Source organism: Struthio camelus, chromosome 3 (assembly GCF_040807025.1).
Source record: "Struthio camelus isolate bStrCam1 chromosome 3, bStrCam1.hap1, whole genome shotgun sequence".
Classification (NCBI taxonomy): domain Eukaryota; kingdom Metazoa; phylum Chordata; class Aves; order Struthioniformes; family Struthionidae; genus Struthio; species Struthio camelus.
The window spans coordinates 53,474,437-53,496,856 of record NC_090944.1 but is presented as its reverse complement, the minus strand read 5'-3'; the positions used below and the strand labels follow the sequence as shown (position 1 = coordinate 53,496,856).

At 38.2% G+C, this 22,420-nt stretch overlaps 1 protein-coding gene across 5 annotated transcripts in view; it reads right to left on the bottom strand.

Annotated features, from left to right (window-relative positions):
* KLHL32 (kelch like family member 32) overlaps positions 1-22,420 on the bottom strand; it is a 132,649-nt gene that overhangs the window by 42,638 nt on the left and 67,591 nt on the right. For all 5 annotated transcript variants that reach the window (XM_068937842.1, XM_068937843.1, XM_068937841.1 and 2 more), the window contains one exon: positions 20,930-21,028. In XM_068937842.1, the coding sequence (XP_068793943.1) occupies positions 20,930-21,028 (99 nt within the window). The remainder of the gene's footprint in view (positions 1-20,929; positions 21,029-22,420) is intronic.

Genomic DNA, 22,420 nt, shown 5'->3' with positions numbered 1-22,420 from the left:
CGAGAGCTAGAGAGAATTAAGGAAAGGTAGTGATCCTGTTTTTTCTAACATGATGCATTTTACACTGCTGAAACATTTTCAGACAAAGAAAATATGTATAAAATTATAGAGAGATCTTTTAATTAACAGTTGAAATGATTCTAAAATCCCACAGTAAACTCAAATCCGTCAAACACATTGGCCAAATGATTTATCAGTGTCTACTTCAAAAATGAAGAGCTGTATCTGATCCTATGCATTCTATTCACTATACTTTTTTTTCACCTCTTTCAATAGTTAAGTGAATTCACTGTTCTACATCGTTGGTTTTATGTTTCAGTAATAACAGCCTTTTGGTGCCAAACCAATTTAACCATGAGCCAACATTTAAAATCCTCATAGAAGAAAATCAGATTTCCAAACAAACCTGAAAAGAAGACAACATTAAATGCTTAAGATAAGTGATGTGACATTGTCTTTTAATATGGACATGTATGTAACAGGATTTTTTTTTTTTAAATAAACACTGTATTTAAATTACTTTCAAATCCATCTTTATTCATCTGTACTTTTAAGAATAATTGCATTGTGCAAACCACAGAAAAGGACATAAGTAACAGATTGATAAATGAGAGTTAATCATAACCAAGCACACAGTAGACTACAATACACCTCTATTCCTGTGCTCTGCGTTATAAACAGCAGAAAAAGCACAAGGAGAACTAAGGGGGAAGAATGCATTTCTTTATGACCTTATTTGAAAGATAAACTCCTTGGGGAAATACAATTTATTCAGATTATCAAGACCCTGCTGTGCAAATCTACAGTCTGGGAGCGCACTACAGAGATCAAAAAATATTTACTTTATTCTGTTGGGTATAAAAGCTTTTAATGAATGCATAATTAAGACAGAAAAAGTATATACAGCTTTAGAAATTCCATTGCCGAGCCAAACCATTAATATCCAAAGTATCGTACCCAGTTGTGACTCCACCTGCTTCCTATTTAGATTATAGCACTGTTATAAATCAGGGTATTACACAACTAGCCCTACTGGTGTAACAGAGAAGGGTTGCATTGTGTCACCATTTTCCCCTTTTCTAAAAGGCAGTCAGCCTCTCTAAAGTGAAAATGTTTTTGTAAGGTCTTTACAGCAGGCACTTGCTTATTCAGAATTCTTAAACAACATCTACTACAATATGGTCTTGAATCCTCTAGGTTCTCTGCTATGTTAAATACCATAAACCAGCTGAGTCATTCAGAAGAGAATCTTGGCATAAATGGCAGCAAAAAGATGCTAAATAGCTAAGGAGTACTAACAAAACAAAAAATTGCAGCAGAAAAAATACCTTTACATGACAATAAAAGGGATCAACTGATTTTAAAGAGAACATAAATCCAGGTCTGTCAGTACTAACTCTCTTTTCCTGTACCAGCCAAGGCTCCGGTTGTGGAATGCCTCACTCACTCACTTCAGAACCAACAGACAACCTATATACAGGTAACAGGGCAACAGACATGCTTATTTCATACTAAGCATACGCACAAATACTTCAGAAACTGTATTTTAGGTCTTATTTGGAAATTTCCTCACAGTAAACACCAAAGCCATCCAGCTGAACCACAAAAAACATTTTTGCTGAAACAGGGCCACAATGGGATAGCTGGGCCAGAATTTCTCATTCTACAATATAGCGTTTACATTCATTACAAGATCACTGTGGGGTGTAGATGTAGTAGATGTATTTATAAGGCACAGCTAAGGATAACTTTTCAATTGACTCATTTTATAAAATTATTTTTTCTGTTAAATCACCACTTTCTCAGCATATTCTGTAACCTTTGCTTTTGTTTTCTTCTTTATGCATCAACAGACCTTTTGCATCCTCGCTGATATTCCAGAGTAGGTCTGGGGCTAAATACAAGCACAACAGTATCAAAAAGATTCAGGCCTATTATTTCCCTTCTTCCCTGTGAGAATTTATTTCCCTTCTCACTTGGTGGTTATCTGTATCTGCTTAGTTTTCAGTTTCAGTCCTGCTGGCTGGTGCAAGTAAGCACCCTCTTTGAAGGCATGAAGGCGGCCTGTGACCTTCACATGGGCAGCAGAAGGCCAAGACATTCTCAGATTAGCTCATGTGATGAAATATACATCTGATCTCCATTCCTTGCCCCAAAAAAGTGAAACATATCACATACAGATGCTCAAAGTAAAACTGAAAAAAACAGAAACATTTTCTAGCGTCTTAGATACGTTTATCCAAACGATTACATAATAGTGCAAATATTTTCAAATGGCAATCCAATTCAATATTTTACTTGACCCTGATTATACATTTCTTTCTATTATGTAATTACATACTTGGTTATGTATACACAATGATGAAACATTAAGACTACACAGTTAAAGTTTCACAGATACACTTTTGCAGTGTTTTTAATAGCTGCCTTCCCTTGCTAAACAGATGCTCCTGTAGGAATGTTGCACGCACCTCGCACCAAAACTTTCCAAATGAAAAGTTTCACATCTCAGAAAGGCATTCTTGGCAGGATAATTCTATCAATCAGTATTATTTAACACAGAAAAACAGAAGGATCACAAAGGACATGGAGATCATCTCACCTTTCCACTGGCCTTTTTATGCCAGTTCACATAGTATGAACCCAAAGAAAGAATTTTTGCATATTTGTCACGTTTGCAATTTTTGTCAACTGTGAGAGTCTGTCCGTTCTTCAAGTATGTTATGAGGGATGATATAATCTTGCATTCTTCTGGTAGATATCACAAACTACTGATACATAGGCTTTAAGAATGTTTTCATTACTTCATATTTCTGCTATCTCTTCAGCGGGACTATGGTGATAGAGAAAAGCTGAAAACTATTTGGCTAATCTGTCGACCACCAGCAATCTCATATGCTGACTTTCCATTATCCTTCTGCTGTTGCTAATACTGTCAAATTCAAAAAGAGCAAGTTTAGTCCTTCAGAACCCCAGCAAAGTTCACAGAAGTAGTAGCTAGAAAAATATCTACCATCGGCAGGAAGAATCAAGAAAAACAGAACTGCACAATGCCATTTCTTCAAATTCTTTTGTAGAGCTTAATGACAGTGGAAGACATGAGAATACAGGACCGCAGGCTGATTCGCCTACTACACTGAGCAAACTCAGAAAGTCTTAGTCATAAATTTAGAAAGATCCATCATGAAACTGGTTTAAGGTATTGCTCCCAACTACTACCGCTACTACCACTACTACTCCGCTGATTTTGAGACTCCTTCTAATTTCCAACTTAATTTACTCAGATGGTTTATATACATTTGTTCCTGTGCCAACATTATCTTTTAGTTTTAACAGCTCGCTCTCTCACTCTCCTTGTGTTTATTCCCTTGATATATTTACAGAAAGCAATCATTTCCCTCCTCAGCCCTCATTTTACAGACTAAACAAGCCAAGCTCTTTTAATCTCCTCACATAAAACAGGCCTTCCTGATCATCCTAGCTGTCCCTTTCTGCACCTATGCCAGTTTGACTTCATTTTTTCTCCTGCATGGGAAAACTCTTAAAAATACTTCTCATGATGCTTCAGCATTATCTTGTACATCATCTTGTACATCATTAATACTTCCTTAGCTTTAAGAAATTATCTTGTATGAAATATCCCACGCTCAAACTGCCTTTTTCTTGATGGTATCACATTAGTAGCTCAAAGTCAGCCTTTGATTTAATACATGAAAATTCTCTGTAAACCTGTTCCTCAAGTGAGACACAGTAACAGCCCTTTTGTCTGTCAGGCAGGATAGAAATAATATGACATGTTACAAATGGGAATTGAATATGATCAGCTGAAATGCAGGAGATTCTACTGAGGATGCTCAGAAATGATTTTCCAATACTTATTTCATTTCTTTCTGTATCTGAGTAATGGATCTGGCAACTGCCCAGGTACATAGTGATTGTTTATTGGAGGAAAAAATAATTTCAGTAATTTTCTTAACATTTGTTTCAAAAGTCAGCAAGGAAGTCCCTTAAATGTTTTGAAAAACAAAATAATCTTTAAATACTATGAAAAATAGTATTTAAATACTATGAAAACCACCATACATAGTGGAAATATATGTTAAAAATATGTTTAATACACAATAGATTAAAATATGACCTCATTCTTAACTCCAGACTCCATTACCACAAAAAAAAATCAGCATTATATTCGATCTGTTAGTACTGTTAAGGTTCCTGACACTTCTCCTTTCCGATGCCTTTCTTTCAGTCTCTTATTACTTTGCCAAAATTTAATACTTTAAAGTTGAAGTTCTTCAGCCTCAGGATGAAGCTCTTTAAAATCTCCTGAAACTGTACTATGCATTATTAAGAATGAGAGTAAAAAAAAAAAATTGCTTTTCCACATTAAAAATATCCCAAATGGAAATAACTGGTGGGAGCTGCTGTCACTGCAAAAATCTTCCACAGTTAACTGCACTTATGAGCTTCTGGAAAAGCAAAATACTTTGCGTATGTTCAGAAAAGACTTGTTTCAACTTTGCAGGGTAAGTCTCATCCCACCGCATCTGCACTGTCCATAGTCTATGCCACAACTAAGCAAGATCCTGTCTGCATCATTGTCCGCTGTGCGCCAAATCACAACTACAAAAACTGAAGGCTGAAAGTCTTTTTCTCTCATGCTACTGATGATCCTCTTTGGAACAAAGGCAGAACAAAGAAAGTCACTATGACGTTCAAGTGCAGAAGCATAAACAAAACCCAAACCAGAGGAAAGAAAGGAGAATATGTTCAGATAAGGAGCCCAGAGATAACAAATCAAAATCAGCGCTGGAATCTAGCAAAAGGCTTAGAGTTTTATTGGAATCACAATCCAGAAAAGAAAAGGCTGGATGATAGATCCTCAAACTGCTTTGAAGAGACATATATTAATAATGAGGGAGATGGATAATAGCAAGGTAGTTACTAACCAAAAAAAAAAAAGTCAATGTTATGATGTCGCATTAAGAAACATATTCTGAAATTATCTACATACCAATGTTGATAGTCTAGGTATAAATAAGAGTTTGAGATGTTCATATGTAACAAATATACAATATGATTCACAACTTTCTTTGTTGCAGAACTTTTATGAGATTTTATTTCTGGAGCATTCCAATGACATATATGTTTGCTCTGTAATAAACACAATGAGAGACTACTTTACTTAAAAATCTGTCTCTGCTCCAGAATCCCAGACATCTGCCTATCACCAAACACTTAAGGATTTCAAAGCTAATAAACAGATCCAAAGATGGAGAACTAGGCAGGAGTAACTGTAGTTAGCTGGGCACTTAATGACACCAGAGAATGAAACAAATTGTCTAGAATGTAGAATAACTGGCTAGTTAACACAGATAACTTCAGTCTCCAGAATATTTGCTAAACACCTCACAAAGCAACAAAACTTTCTCAGGTCTTTTTAAGGCAGTCTGTGATACTTCATAGACACAATGACCGAATCCAGTGCGGGATAACTCAATATTGAATATCATTTTGATAGCTGAAGCAGAGGCAGTCTGGACAAATTTAACAAGAAGCATTAGAGAAAGTTGAACATTACAATATCCTCTAAAATGCTCAAAAAAATATCACTACAAAGAGACCACGCACAAACTCAAGATGATCCTCTTGCTGGACAGTGATATGGAGATGCAGAAGTATGAACAGAACAGTACCAAACTGTATGGTACGTAAGCATAGAAAAAGGTGAAGTAAACATAACGAATTTCCGACAACAAGGGGCCATAGCCCATTTATAAAAACAAATTATGAAGTTGTAGATAGCAACACAGAAAGGGCAGAAAAATTCCAGTTATGTCTGTACTATTTTTAGAATGAAAGGCAAGTCTACCCCATATGACTCCTGCTGTTTGAACAAAGTTTTCTATTCGTAACTAAGGGAGATGTGAACAGAAATTACATATCTTAATGTCACTACCATGGATGACATGCAATAAAGAATTAAGAGAATTCGCTAAGAAGAATCCAATGTTAACACTGTACAAGCTTTGGCAAAAAGGGGGAAACCTAAAGGGACTGAAGATCAAGCCAGTGAACTACAGACTAGGTAACCTAATTTGTAATGCACGCAATGAATAGGGGAGTTTATTTACAAGTAGAGGTGAAAAAAGAGAGAGACCTATTGAGCAGAATAACTATGGTTCATTTTATCAACTGCATTGATAGAATATACTTAGTTCTCAAAGATATCCAGTTATGATTTTTATTTTTTCATTATATGAAATATATCTAAGAGGATGCATCTTAGATGGATGAAAAATTTGTTCAGGGATAGATCTCAAAATGAAGTTATTAACAGTAAATTATCAAGCAGCGTGACTTTTTCCAGTGAATTCTTCAAGGGATTGATTCTCGGTCCAATACTGTTAACAGTTTTATCAAACTAGATAGTGATAGGTTCCACTAGTAGAGCTTGCAGGAGACTCTGCAGTGGGGTAACAAATTATGAGATTGACAGAACCCAATATTGTTGGCCTCCCCAGCAAAATGATCACATTCAAACAAAATACATCTGAGAACCAATAACATAGCTGATACAGAAAATATTATAGGCTCTATTTGGAACAACACTTACAGGCCATCAGGAGGGACTAGGAAGCTGTCATAAATAATCACATGAGTTCTCAGAACAGTGCTGTGGCAAAAACAGGCTCATGTCATAAAATGCACACTAAGTACTGTCCAATAAAAGTAAAGAACACTTACTGCTTCACATAGCATTTTCAAGACTACTGCTCAAATATTGGTCCCAGTTCTGGAGCCCGCTCTTCACAAATATGAAAATACTATAAGCTGGTAAAACAGTCTTGTAAGATTTAAGGCACTCAGTTTCACTTTTTAAAGAAAGGCTGATGGAGGATTTGATCTTGTGCAAAGACTTTTATAACCTGGAGAGAATACATGAAAGCAAGAAGTTTCTGAAGTTTGCAGGGAGGGAGTCCACAGACCAACTAGTTGGAAGTTAGAATTATCAAAATTCAACTGAGATAGATGTCATTTCTCCATATAATTATATGTTGAAGGAGAATGAGAACTGGGAAGAGAAGTTAACACTATTTGAGGGACTTAAAGCTATGATCTGAAAGATCAAATTTTCAGAAAACAATTTCTGACTTGTGGTTACAGGATTAAAATTTCCCTGGTCACTAGACTGGGAAGTACTGGACTGTTTGCATTGCCTTCACGTGCTTACAAACATTTTGCAACTCTGCGTTAAGAAAATGATTACAATAAAATAAGGTTTTTGCCAACTATCTGGACAAGCGAAGAAGGAATTATTTCCACTGATGCATAATTCGACCTCTGAGAGAATAAGGTTCCATATTCCTCCAAATAGTAACAGACTTGTTGCAGCTGCAGCAAGACATGACGGTTCTCATCTCTTAAAAAGAATGTGATCATCAGTGTATGAATGATAAAAAGGCAACATTAAAGGGGACGCAAAATACACTTTATTTGGAAAACGGTTACTTCGTTGGGTACCTCCATGCTCCTGCAATATCTGAGCACCTCAAAAATCAAACAGATTTTGTGCTCACAACACTAAACCACATCAAATTCACATTTTACAGAGGAAAAAGTGGGGCAGAAGAAAGATTTTAAAACTTGCCCACAATGGAAAAGAAATATAAAAATTCAGATACGGAAACAGAACCTCCATTGCCTGGAACCTACTCCGATGCTCTAGCCAGTAGATAATTTTTTTTTTTTTTAATCTAACTGTAACACAGTTTTAAATTATGTATGCAGTTTAGTATATCAGCAAAATGTCTGTAACATGTTTTGTTAAAGCAATACGTCTCAGTGATATAATACGTCTCTACAACACTCTGTCCTTAAATTTATGCAGTGAAAAGAACATACCTCTTTTTCACATGACTAGGAGCTGTGCCGATTAATAGGTTTACTATATAACAATTGGAACTTATTTATCTGGAGGTAAACAGGATGAAAAGAGATAGTACTGTACATATGGGTGGAAAAGTTGGAAAAATGAAAAAAATTACGGCAGCATCACTGAATAAAATAAACAAATAGAATTTGGTATGCTTTAACAGAATCAAATTTTTAATTAATTTTATTTAAAGCACTAGTGACCTGGGATTTACATATCACTCTCATGGTCAAAAAATCATTATAAATCTGACCTTCCAAAATAGGAAATCTAGAAAGAGCAAAGCTCAAATGTAAAAAATGGACACTGACTGAATATCTAGTTTGACACGTTCTACATCTGACCTTCTTTAGTGCTAAATAAGTCACTTGTCCTACCAAAAGTAAGATATGTGAATCTTTACACTGCTGAAGATGCTAAGCACCAGGACAGCATGATCATTTTTAAAGATCAAGACCACTTTGCTAATTTAGTTTCCAGGCGTTCTTAAGAATAAGAAAATACCCTACCCTCCCGCCCCTCTGTGCCTCCCCCTAACCCTGCCAGCTCAAACAGATTATGGTCAGAATTCCATGCTTTACCACCAAGGCATCTTTTCCACAGAAGCATAGAGGAGAAAAATATTTAATCGAAGTATTATACACGTAAGACAATTTAATCAAATGGCCAATTTCTCATTGGCTTAAAGACTCCACCTTGAAGACAACATATTTAAGAGCAGAACGGATCACTGTAGTCCCAAGTTCTAGCTGTTCACAAGTACAGACACTTGCCAGTATCTCAACACCCAGAAGTATGCTGAGTGCCGTCTTCTAGACCCTCCTTCAAACATTTCCAGAATAAAGTGAAGCCACAGACATGCTTAACAGGAAATTGGAAGTGCATTTAGAAGAAGGACCCTGATTAGCTGCAGAAATAAATCCTTTCTGCAGAAATAACAGCTACAGTTTTTAGAAATTAACTAGAGTTCATAGAAAAAAACTTTTCTTGGTCAATGATTATTCCATGCAATTTTAATTACAAATCCTTTTGTTAAAAGTCCTTTTTAAAATTTGAATTTTAATAAGAAACTTTGCTAAAATGTCAACATTTCAAAGATTGCAATCACTTCTAAAAGCAAAATCCTAACAACAACAGTTTTCAAAGTATCTCATAGTAGGTTACATATATTGGATGTTGTTGCTTTTTCCGTAGTTTTCACCGCACTGATAATTTTGGCTACTTGTTTTATTCCTTTTCCAGAAGCTCCATCTGTCTCTTCAACTTTTGGTGCAGGGATGCATGCTGCTATGTGCATCCAGAACTTAATTAGGGCTTTTTTTGTGTTATACAAGCCAGACTCACAACAGTACCTAGGCGGTCAAATACTTTCAAGTATTTAGGAACAGCGTGTATTTAATATCATTCTCTGAGGGTCCTTGACATCACCATTGTATACGTAGACTAGCTGCATACTTCAGTTCTCCATGAAGACGGTAAAGCTGTAAATATATGGTAAGGCAGACAAAACCAAAATCCAAATACAAGTAAATATTGACTTTGAACAATATGACATTGGGCCTACCCACTCAGCTTTTTCGATGTCCAGAATTTACCATTTCAGGTCAACGGAAATTCCGATTCTGATGTGTTTTAGGGGCTGGCCCTACCTGAGGTTATCACAATACCTTCCCCATGATCAATAGGTGTGTTTTGATACTGTAAAAAGTTAAGGCCTTTTACATATATAATTAGAACAGATGTGGTTTAGAGTAAATAATGAGAAAATTCTGTAATGGAATTTAGAAAAAACTGCTTCGAGTGACTTCCAAAACAAAGGTCAAAGTGTTTCGGAAGGAAATCCAGCTAAGATGTTACTATCACTTTCCCTAACGCAGAGGACACAACAGCACCTGTAAAGAGTCACACACACACCTACAAAATACTCTAGAGATAATTCCATGCGACGTCAGTTCGATGCCATCAGAACGCCAAATGTAAGTCCTGGATTTAAGTTATCCAAGATCCAGTGCCACCCATATAGCTAGACACATTCTGTGGCGCAAATCCCAAGTTCTGTAAGACTCTGGTGATGTAGATGGGAAATTTAGTAGTAACTTCCTTCAAATTAAGAGAGAGATGTTTAGAATAGTTTACATAAGAAAATAACTGAATAAACAATTTAGAAGTTGGAATAATATACTTCCAGGACATTACTGATGGGTAATAAAGTTATTATCACTAATGTTTTAGTCTGTATCTTTAATTTTTAGGATTAGTAAGATAAATAAAGAAAACTTATGTGTTTCAATTACATACTGGCTGCAGGCTCAGCAAGAAAGCATGCATACAGTTACATTCATTCTGGCTTTAAGCCCTCTTCATTACTCTACTAGACAGAAATGCACTTTTTTGTTTTAAATAGAACTCAGATTGGATCATTTCTGAAGCCAGATACTGGTTTTCTGGCAATTTCTACTCCTATGTAGATGTATAAAACAAAACATTATAAATGACAGGATGTGCTAAGATACTGTCTCATTTACCACTGTGAACAAATCTACTGGAAAACATTAACAGCCTTACAGATGACTTTTCTGCTTTGTGCTCCCCTCCACGCTGAAATGTTCTAGTGAAGAATGTTCCTCTATTAAGTATTTAAATAATTTAAACTTTAAAACTAGATGTTAATTTGGGGTACTTCCAGTTACCATAAAAGTTGGGGTACTTCCAGTTACCATAAAAACTACTTATGCATATTTGAGGCTTAGTATCTTGTCATTTTCTTTATAAATCTTTCCTTTTCACTGGCAGTTGAGTATGTTGTGAATAAATGCATCAAACAATAATGATTAAACCACCAGGAGAACATGGCATATAACAGGAAAAAATATCAACTACACAGGCTTATATTCTGCCTTTAACTAGAGACGGTCCAAAGAAAACTCTAAAATCTAAATATTGTTAAACACTAGGTTGTATTAACTTGGATCCTTACGACTTCAGTCCACCTCTACCATTAAGCAAAGAGGTGAAAGTTTTGAGGGCACAGTCTCTTCTATTAAATTGACTATAAAATGAAAATAAAATCTACATGGCTCTTTTAACAGCTCTTTAAAAGGGAGTAGACTGAGGCATTCAATATTTTCCTGAATGTAATACTTTAGATTGCGTCTCAAAATTTATCAAATAATATATTTCCTCATTTTCATGAGAAAGACTCAGCTCAACCTTTCAAACTTTAAGTTGATCCCTATGAAAATAATAATAGTGTATTTAAAAATACAAAGACTAGAGCATGTAAAAGATACTTATTTCATAATTAAGAAGAAAAAAAAAAAAAGTCTGTTCTATTTCAGCAAAGCCAATACAGAGAAAAAAGAGTGGACAATTACTTATCCATCACAGTGGCACTTCTGAGATAAAAACAGATTCTAACTCACTTCAGGCCCAACATTCCCGCCAGGTTCATAGGTTACAAATGATTTATAGCCACCATTTTGCACTTCACTTTCTGGCTTTCCTCATATTGGTAAATACTTCATAATCAAAGCATTTTTGTGTTTCAGAATACCTTTGCTAAAATGACTAAACACAACTCAAATTGCTTTAGATCAAAGCAAACTTAAATAAAATGTCCTTCTGCTTCTTTATAGGAGATGAAAAAAGCTCTGTATATCTGGTGCCTGTATTCCTGTTCTTTCATATTACAGCAGTTAAGTCTCCTCTTTCAGGTCACGTCTTCCACATAAAAGTGCTAAACTAATGCCGCTTAATGACAAATTAATGTCCATGAATAAAAAATACACCTCTAATAGCATAGAGTAATTTGCCATTACAATATCATCATTGGACATGCCCCTGGTTTAATACGATGTATTTAATTCATAACTTAATGAGTGATATATAAAAAGAGAGAGATGAACCCTGCAATTACATTTATGTGAGTCTGTCACCTTATTTGTAAAACCTTAGAGTCATTTACATTCAAATTAGAACAAATGAGTGATTTCACAAAGTGCAGTGATAAATGACCATTGCTGCACAAGACAGAACTGTATTTCCTGTGAAAACATTAACAGTTTCCTATTATTTGTTAAAAATTACAATGCATATTGCCCAGTGTTGTGTGAATAATGACTTTTTTACTGATTAGGTCAGAAGACTAATATGGAGTAAAAATAAATAATTTTTCTTTTCATTTTTTCTGATTTTAGCTTGAATTCATCTGCTCTGCTGTTATGGACTCACACTGCCACCTGCTGCCCACACCTGGATAATCAAGGCCCCCGACTGCCTTGTTTCAATGGAAGTTCAGTTATTTGACCTTTCAGTTTTCATCTCTTACAATCAAACAAATTTTCCTACCAGACTGATAACTATGCATGTCACCAGTGACACCAGCTGATAAGGGTAGCTGCACTACCCAATTACAAATAATGCAATTTTTTGTGCATGCATCTAAATTGCCCTGGTTGGTAAGGAGAATTAATAGCTAAAGACCTGGGGAGGGGAGATGGGGGGACATAAAACATTACTATTGATCAGATGGTAATAAAACCAGGGAAGAATTTTGTACACTAAGCATTCTGGGATTCATCAGCCTTGGTTTACAGCTTTATAAAATCAGTTGAGAAGGATCCCAGAAGGAATCTTTCAGGGGGCTGAGGGACAGAAAAGTCATCTAGGTAGGCCACATTGCCTAGAAAGGCAGTATGAGAAGGAAAGTGATGAAACAGTGAAAAAAATACAAGTTCTTTGTTATTTTTTAAGACACAATTCAAAGGCTGCTCTCCCTCTCTGACAGAAGTTTCTGAGAAAAGAAAGAAAAAAATTCACCTTCACCTCTTCCCACTTGTGACCTCTCCTGAGATTCTAATGTAGAAACTAATAATTTCTATGTTAACACCAGCTAGGCAACTGTGGATTTATAATTTTGCTAGCAATGGTTAACCTAAAAACCCAAAGATCATGTTTCACACATCAATCAGCAATTCCAGTTCAGCTTTGCCAATTATTACTTCATTAGGAAAAACCACACACACACACACACAAAACCAGAAGGTCCCTGACCACAGTTGCAACTTCTCGCCATAATGAGTAACGCTCCAGAAGTAGAATCCATTACCACAGCACAGCTAAATAGCAGCAAGTAGATTACAGTACAAATAGGATTCAAAGGGACTGGGTATATGACTTTTACTTGCCTCACTGACATCAACTGAAAAATGGAGAATACCATCGTCATTTTTTTCCTGAGACCCATTCTGGTTGGAATTGTCAGTAGTGTGTTCACATTTCATGTATGTATGTCTATATATATATGCAATGTGTCTGTAAATGTTAAGAGAGAGAAGAGATAAATTCCCAAAGTTACTTCTGAGCTTTCTACAAGAGCTTTCCTAATGACTGTCAATAACTTAACGACTCAACAGCTGACAAAACATGCTCCGTCAAGAAATAGTAAGCTAGCACAGCAACAACTAGTTGCATAACACTAAAAATAGGGAAGTGTGAAAAGAAAAAGGGGGAGCAAAAAAAGCCAAAAAAAGAAAAAGCCTTGCTTGCTAGATGACCTTTAGATTTTTTTCCAGCAATTTAATTTGCTCTATACGGAAAAACCCAGGAGCTAAATTCCAAACTTAGCTGGGGCTTTTAGCAATACAAAGGTGATGCTCTCAATCTCTGGTGTAAGAATTAATTCATCTCTGAAGGACTTGAAGATTGGGAGTGTGTTCTTGGCACAGCTCCACGTGGAGAGGTTTAGGAAGAATTAATAGCTTATAAAGCTCCAGCTCTATCACATATGTAGACCATACACATTCTTTTTCATACCACAGGCAGATTTGGAGTTTCTTCCTTTTAAAAACAGAAACAAATATAATTTGATACGTAAACACATTCAAATAGTTTTAAACTAGTGGAAGAAAAGACACAGCTATTCATTAGGTGCTCATACACCATGAAGAAAAATTTTATAAGCCCAGATTGACCAATAGGGTAGGTTAAAAATCAAATGCCCTTTCTTAAGACAATTTATCTGCTTCAACTGCTGCCAATAATTATTCAGGAGGGTTTTATTTTATCATTTGAGAGTTGATTAATTTAATCGAATTCATACATTCCAGACCTGACCCTGCTCACTGTCTGCTTTTGTGTACAAGGATCCAGAGCATATAGTACAGAGGAGGCTCCAAGAAAATTCCAGTTGACTGCTTACTGTATAGTGCTGTGTTTTTCTTCAGTCTCATTTTAATCATTCACTAACCTGCACTTTTCAACTTAAGTTAGCCCTTTTTAAATATGTGATGACTGCCATTAGTAGCTACTGGGCAGATGCACCTGTGGGAAAGTCCTACCCACCCACTGCAATAAAGTTTAAGGGATAACCTAGAGTGTGATCCTTTAGCAGAGAATTTAAAGCAGTTAAAATAAAAGGGAAATTTGGCATTAAGCTTTTAACTTCCCTTGAGCTAAAAACATTTTTGATCCCAAGATCAACTTTCAACAGTCAAGAGAACTTTAATAGCAATCAGGATCACTACAGTTGTCCATGATTCTTGCTGCTCATGCCTAATAGGAGAGAAAAGGAAATACTGGAAATCAAGGACAGTCAACAAAAAACATGTCTAGCAAGGCTATGTAGAACAAGAAGATACACAACTGTTCAACTAATAAATATTAACATAAATGACATCTCAGACTATGTCCTGTATGTAAACTGCCTTTGCTCCTCACAAAATACTCCTGATCTGGCCACCAGAGAATTAAAAGGTTAAACGGTAACCACCGTGCAATGTTCTTCCTCTCAGACTGAAATTAGTGGGTTGCTTTGGACCATTCGGCTACTTCTAAACCCTTAACCCAAATCTGTCACCCTGTTACCTTGACTGTTTTTCAGGCGGTATATAGAACTTAAGTGGAGACAATAAGGCTAAACTTTAGGTAATACGAAAATAGTCACTTAGCTTTAAGATGCCAAACGTGGACAGTCTTAAGCCCCAGGTCTCTGAATGGCAGTAGATATCAGACTTTGGTTTTAAAAACTGATTACTAAAGCTAGACCCACACAAGACCAGATTGATATTGATTAGAAGGAGGAAATTATAAAAAATCAAAACCGAACATCAAAAGGGGAATCTCGTGGGCTACGGCCCTAGAAGGGAGAGGGGTCCAAGAAAGCTGGTTAATATTCAAGCATCACCTCCTCCAGGCTCAAGAGCAGTGCATCCCTCTGAGGAAGAAGTCCAGCAAAGCGGGCAGGAGACCTGCATGGCTGAGCAAGGGACTCCTGGCCAAACTCCAACAGAAGAAGGAAGTACACAGAATGTGGAAAAGGGGACAGGCCACTGGGGAGGAATACAGGGACGTTGCCAGAGTGTGCAGGGATGCGACAAGGAAGGCTCAGGCCCAGTTGAAATTAAATCTGGCAAGGGATGTCAAGGACAACAAGAAGGCCTTCTTCAAATACATCAAGAGCAAAAGGAAGACTAGGGAAAACGTGGGCCCGCTGCTGAATGGGGCGGGTGCCCTGGTGACAAAGCATACAGAGAAGACAGAGTTACTGAATGCCTTCTCTGCTTCAGCCTTTACTGCTAAGGCCAGTCCTGAGGAATTCCAGACTCTGGGGACAAGAGAGGAACGATGGAGGAAGGAAGACTCTCCCTTGGTGGAGGAGGATCAGGTCAGAGATCTTTTGTCCAAACTTGACATCCATAAATCCATGGGCCCCGATGGGATACATCCACGAGTGCTGAGAGAGCTGGCGGATGTCATTGCTAGGCCACTCTCCATCATCTTGGAAAGGTCCTGGAGATCAGGAGAGGTGCCTGAGGACTGGAAGAAAGCCAGCGTCACCCCCGTCTTCCAAAAGGGCAAGAAGGAGGAGCCAGGAAACTACAGGCCTGTCAGCCTCACCTCCATCCCTGGAAAGGTGATGGAACAGCTCAACCTGGAGGCCATCACTAAGCACGTGGAGGACAAGAAGGTGATCAGGAGTAGTCAGCATGGATTGACCAAAGGGAAATCATGCTGGACCAACCTGATAGCCTTCTCTGATGCCATGACTGGCTGGGTAGAGGAGGGGAGAGCAGTCGATGTTGTCTTTCTGGACTTGAGCAAGGCTTTGGACACTGTCTCCCATCACATCCTCCTAGGTAAACTCAGGAAGTGTGGGCTAGATGAGTGGACGGTGAGGTGGCTTGAGAACTGGCTGGATGGCCGAGCTCAGAGGGTTGTGGTGAATGGCGCAGAGTCAAGTTGGAGGCCTGTGGCTAGTGGTGTCCCCCAGGGGTCAGTCCTGGGCCCAGTCTTGTTCAATATATTCATCAATGACCTTGAGGAAGGCACAGAGCGCACCCTCAGCATGTTTGCTGACGATCCTAAACTGGGGGGAGTGGCTGACACACCAGAGGGCTGTGCTGCCATTCAGAGGGACCTGGACAGGCTGGAGAGGTGGGCAGAGAGGAACCTCCTGCAGTTCAACACAGGCAAGTGCAGGGTCCTGCCCCTGGGGAGGAAGAACCCCAGGCACCAGTCCCGGCTGGGCGCTGACCTGCTGGAAAGTAGCTCTGCAGAGAAGGAGCTGGGAGTGCTGGTGGACAAGAAGTTAAGCATGAGCCAGCAATGCGCCCTTGTGAAAATAAAAACCCTAAACAGCAGAAGCAAGAGAGTAAAAACAATTCAAGATACAGCACTGAGGGAGGGGGAAGTTTGCACAATTCAAGTCTGAAATTATTGCCTAACAGAAGGAATGGAATCCACATGGTATTTCTATTCCAAAACAATCAACAGGAATGTGACCAGGGGCACAAAGTTCAGCTGCAGGCTGGTCACTAGTGGTCACACCCAAGGGTCTATACTGGGACCAAAATTGTTCAACTTCTTCATTAATGACCTGGATGATGGGACCAAACACATTCTCAGCAAGTTCGCCGATGATACAAACCTGGGAGGAGTGGCTCATACACCAGATAGTTGTGCTGCTTTGCAGTGAAGGACCTGCAGGTTCTGACGGACAAGTTGAACACAGACCAGCAATGTGCCCTTGTGCGTAAAGACGACCAGTGGTATTCTCCTCTGCATTAGGCAGACTGTTGCTAGCATGTCAAAAGAGGTGATCCTTCCCCTCTGCTCAGCACTGTACAGGGCCACATCTGAAACACTGGTTCCAATGCTGGGCTCCCCAACACACGACAGACATGGATCTGGTAGAGTAAGTCCAGCAAAGAGCCACCAAGATGCTAAGGGACTGGAATACCTCTCATATGAGGAGAGGCTGAGAGACTGTCCAACCTAGAGAGGAGAAGGCCTGAGGTGGATGGGTGGGTGGAGGAATCTTATCAATGTTTATAAATATTTGATGGGATGATGTAGAAAGGATGGAGTCAGACTCTTCTCAGTGATAGGATGAGAGGCAACGGACACAAACTGAAACACAAGAAACACCACTCGAAATAAAGAAAGCACTTCTTTATTATGGGGGTGGTTGAACACTGGAACAAGTTTCCCAGAGAGGTTGTGGAGCTTCCATCCTCGGAGATATTCGAAACCCAACTGGACATTGCCCTGGGGAACTGCCCAGGAGGTGACCTTCCCCTGTGCAGGGGGGTTGAACCAGCTGATTCCCAGAGGTCCCTACCAATCCTGACTAAGCTGTGATTAGATACTACAGAGTATTTGACAGTAATGTGTTATATTCATAAATGAGAAAACACACTTAGTAAACCAGCAGTGTTACCAGAAGCGTCAATTTTGTCATGCTATCACAAATTTTTTAGATAAGGATATTATCTAATGCGGCGTGGGGGGAAGAATGCTCCTCTCTTGTTTTTTCTGTCTCGCCTTTGATCAAAAAAATCTTGGTAGAAATGCCATATTCATGATTCAAACAATTTGTTATAGAAATCTTTTTGAGATTTATCAACAATTACATAAGCTGTTTTAAGCTGGTTAGCCTATAAGAACCAGGATTTATCCTAAAGTCAAATTAAGATTTTGTTTGTTCTGGGACAACTGAGAGGAAATTCCTTAAAGATCAGTGAATATAAAAGTCAGCGTTGGCTGGAAATGAATCAGCCCCTGGTGCACTGCAAATTATCTTCAACAAGATAAATTAGATGAATTAGAGCAGTATAGTAGTCTTTGGTACCTCATAGATTACAAATATGCCTTGGAATAAACATGGGCCAAACCAATGCCATTTGCAGCCAAAAATGCTCTTTACTGACATCTATAGAGTACTGAATGGGCCCAGATAAAAGTGTTAGGAAGATATCAAACAATTTTGAATGCCAGAAGATGACAAACTTTTAGACTATCTAGGGAGAAAGAAGAAGAGCTATAACAAGCTCTAACAATAAGAACAGAACTCTTACTCAAAGCTAAGTTCAGCCTCCAAAAATAAAGAGAACCCTAACAAGTAAAAACTTTGCATCATCGCTACACAACAATAACAGACGACAACTAGACCCTACATATTATATTTCCTGACATTATGTTTAGACAAGCTAAGCTCATGAGATATCAATCATTCAAAACAGCAAGAAAGAAATTCACTGTTACACTAAACTAAGAATGTGGTAGCACTCAGACTCAAAATCAACATTGCGAAGAGGAGAATTGGTAATGATTATTCTCTCTCCCAGCCTCTGTATCATAGCAGGTGAGGTCAGGTGTGACAAGATTCCCCAGTTCCCAACTGCAGCAGTGATTAATGGTTTTCAGGAAGCCTTCTTTAACTATTCTAAGTTTGCTTTTAGATTGTACTAATATAAAGTAATAGATATTACAAGATAAATAGATACTTCATATAATTATTTTGGACCCTGGAAGATATCACAGTCTATTTATGCACAAACTGTTGTTAACCTCTGCTAAAAAGACCTACACGACTACCCAACATTGATTACTTGCATTGACTGCAACTCTGCAGAAGAAATAAGGCAGATAAATCCTTTCTCTGGTCTATTCAGACTGCAAATTTGTCCATAGATATCCTTTCTCAGGGATGAACCTGGTAAATAAATGCAGTGAGAAGAGTAAAATACAGTTTAGAGCCTGAGATGATGTAGGCTACAGTCATCCCATGGATGTCCACGCTGGTTCAATACCTTACAATGAAACTCTGATTCAAAAATACTTTACAGAAGTATCTCTGCTCTCTATCTGCCAATATGTATTCTCCCCCTTATTCTTCTACCTCCATCATTATAGATCTTGGCTTTGGGTCCTACTTCCTCAGGATTTTTACAGCAGTATAGCTCCAGTTACTCTACACTGGCATACTACTGAGAATGCAACAGAGCTCTTTCACATCGTTTGAGAAACCACTTACGGACATTCACATCCACTGCGATTTTTACCGGTCTGTAAGTAACAAAGTAATTTGGGGGCAATGATTGTTCGCTCTGTTTTTTCAGTTCATTCACAGACTGTTCCTAAATGCCCGATTGTGGCTTGCATATACACGTGTAGTAGATCCAAAGCACAGTTAACTCTGTGCTACGAATAACAGCAGCTACTCAGCACAAGTCAAGGGGGTAGTCAGTAAAGCACTTAAACTGGGCCTATACCTGCTCCTCTCTCACAATTTTCTCATGTCCCTCCTCACCAGCACTGTACTGCTCAGCTCCTTCCCTACTCCTCCATACCTTCCCAGCTTCTTTATCACAATGGTCTCTGTGGTCCAATTTCTGGCAAAGACAGAGCAGGTAAGAGGCAGAGACATGCTCATACTGACTGATTTGCTATGGGGCATTAAATATGCTTTACATCTATGAAAGCTGGACCTATACCTTCCTCTTCATTATATAATCCCTTCCCATGCCTCTCTTAAAGCAACTGCCTATCTGACAACTGATAGGCCAAACGGTTGCGTGTGTTATTTGGCATTTACCGTTTCTTATTTCTCAAATTGACTATCTCATTACATTTCATCTCCATTTTCTAAAAATAATTCAATCTTTCTTTACAGTCCCTGAATCCAAACTGATGCAAATTGCTCAACTTTGTCGGCTTCTTTAGTTTTCTAATCAATTTATAATGCCAAAATTAGTACCACCTCACTGTTTGAGCACACATTTTGAAGGCTTCCCTGAGGCTACACTCAAAGAACACACTCTTTCTCCATAAGACACCGAGCCTTCAAGTGCATCCTGAGGCTCTTAACATAAGATCTTGCATGCCTACAGTACTCAATAGCTCAGTATGCTGCCAAGTATGCTCAGACTGTTCAAAGGCAGTTATGCTGTTGGAAGGCAAGCGCATACGGAGAGCACTGTGCTGACATGCACTTCCATGCCCAGTTGTCAACTGTTGCAGAAATACAGCCAAAGTGCCCTACTTCAGAAACAATATTGAAAGATTACAAAGATAGGGAAACAGTTCTGTAGAACTGCTAATACCAGTTTTTTTTAAACAAAGCTTTTCACTGATACCCATCAAAGCTAACGTTCTTCCTACCATGAGCTACTTCCTACAGCCAAGCACAAAAAAAAAAGTTATTGGATTCAGATTTTTTGCTTCAAAAATGACAGCACTAATGTTGTGGTTGTTATTAGCATTATGGGAATGAGGCCAGTTAAGGCATCACTGTAATAAGCCTTACACTTTGAGTGGCAAATGTGTCCTGGAACATGCATGAATATTCTTTTGTAAATACTTAAGTGTCTTAGTCATGACCACAACAGGGAAACACTTAACATTCAGGAAACTAAGGCAGAAGAAAGTGAATTCTCTGGTAGAAGAGGGAGTCAAATTACTGTGTGTTGACGTTAATCAATGGACCGTGCTTGCTTTCAGGTCTAAAATGACTAAAATGGATGGGAAGAGAAAGCATTGAGCACAAATTAATGCTCTGCCAATGACAGACAAAAAAATTCAGGTCTCCTGATACACAGTTTACTGCCAATTTGAATAGACCAGGTACTGTACTAATGTTATCCTACTGAAACTAGGCTTAGAACACATGTTTACCAAAAAGAAATGGTTAATAATCAGGCAGAAAAGCCTCACCTGGATGAGATAGTGAGAACATAAACTGAGAAGCTCCAGCAGCTGCAAATGACTCCCAGCTGCTAGCACATCCTGAATCACCCCTGGCTCCAAGAGGATCTGTAAAGAAAAAAACAGAAGGCTTGTCAGGTAGAACTCGGAGTATTTGTAGAAAACACTATAGGCCTTTGGTACTTCAGAAATGTAAGTCAACCAAAAGAACAGAAGCAGGCCAAGAGAACTGATTCAGAAGTCTCCGAATTATTCCTGCTTGTAAAAATATAGGAACACCCTTCCGATTCTGCACGGTATCACTTCATAATTTTCCTAACCACTATCTTCATTTTACAGAGCAAGGCTGTGAAGGCACGGAGTGAGAACGCTACTGGGGGAATGCCAGAAAGGGCTTACAAACTAAGACTGATTATCCTGACATTTGTTCACATGAAACTCCTACTCATTTCAATAAAAATAATGTATAGGCAGCAGCCAGGATAACTGGCCTCAGTTCCCAGCCTGCTGTCTTGAGGTCAGCTTGTTAAAGCATCCCTCTCAGGACACGAGAAAAATCTTTAGGATCACAGATACTGGTCAATTTCTTTTTATCAGCAATCATATTACGAAGTACCAAAAATTAATATTATTTCAAGACAAATGGTGCAGCATCCATAAAAATCAGAAATGGATGAGAAATATTAATTCTGCAAAGATACTAAGTTTGTTCACAATTTTATCCTCATTGCAAGTATTTCCCTCGGCTGCTTTGATTTCATACCACATGAGGTCAGTCTCTTCCTGCTCCACAGGGAGGTAAAGCTTCTTTCAGCCCCCCCCCCCCCTTTTTTTTTAATTTTGCATACATGGTTTAGTTTCACCTCATAGCACTATTTACATGTCCCAAACGCAGTAGAATGAGGAGGATGGCATACAAAAGGAGACATACACTCATCTCCATCTTCTGCAGTCAAATTATTTCTTTCATCACCTCAAAAATATGTAGAGATCTCTTTAAGCAAAAACAATATTGTCTCCAATACAGCTGATATTTTAGGAATAGGAGAGAAAGGAATCAATTCTTGTCTACACCAAGAACTAATTTACATCAAGTTCTGTCATACTTAACATATGGTAATTTGCACAAGTTTTAAGTTTGAGGTGAACATACATGTAATTTATATGCAGTATAACAGTTCCTTTACTCAGCCAAAAAAGAAATAGAAAGATCTTAATGTAAATGAGAATCAGGCCCAGCATAATCTAGGTTTTCAGCTGATGCTAATGAGGCTGCTATAGATGATGAGAGGTATACCATTCAAGGGAAACCTGGAGAGGATTTCAACTACAAAAACACCTTTCATATATACAATTAAAAAATTGTGTAGCACTGTCAAGACTTTTCAAGTGAGAACTCAAGGTCAGACTGACAAAACAAACTGCTAATATTCTTCAGGGTCGCACTGCATTAGACCTGCAATGCTTATTATTCAGGTATCGTTTATACCAAGCAAGTTC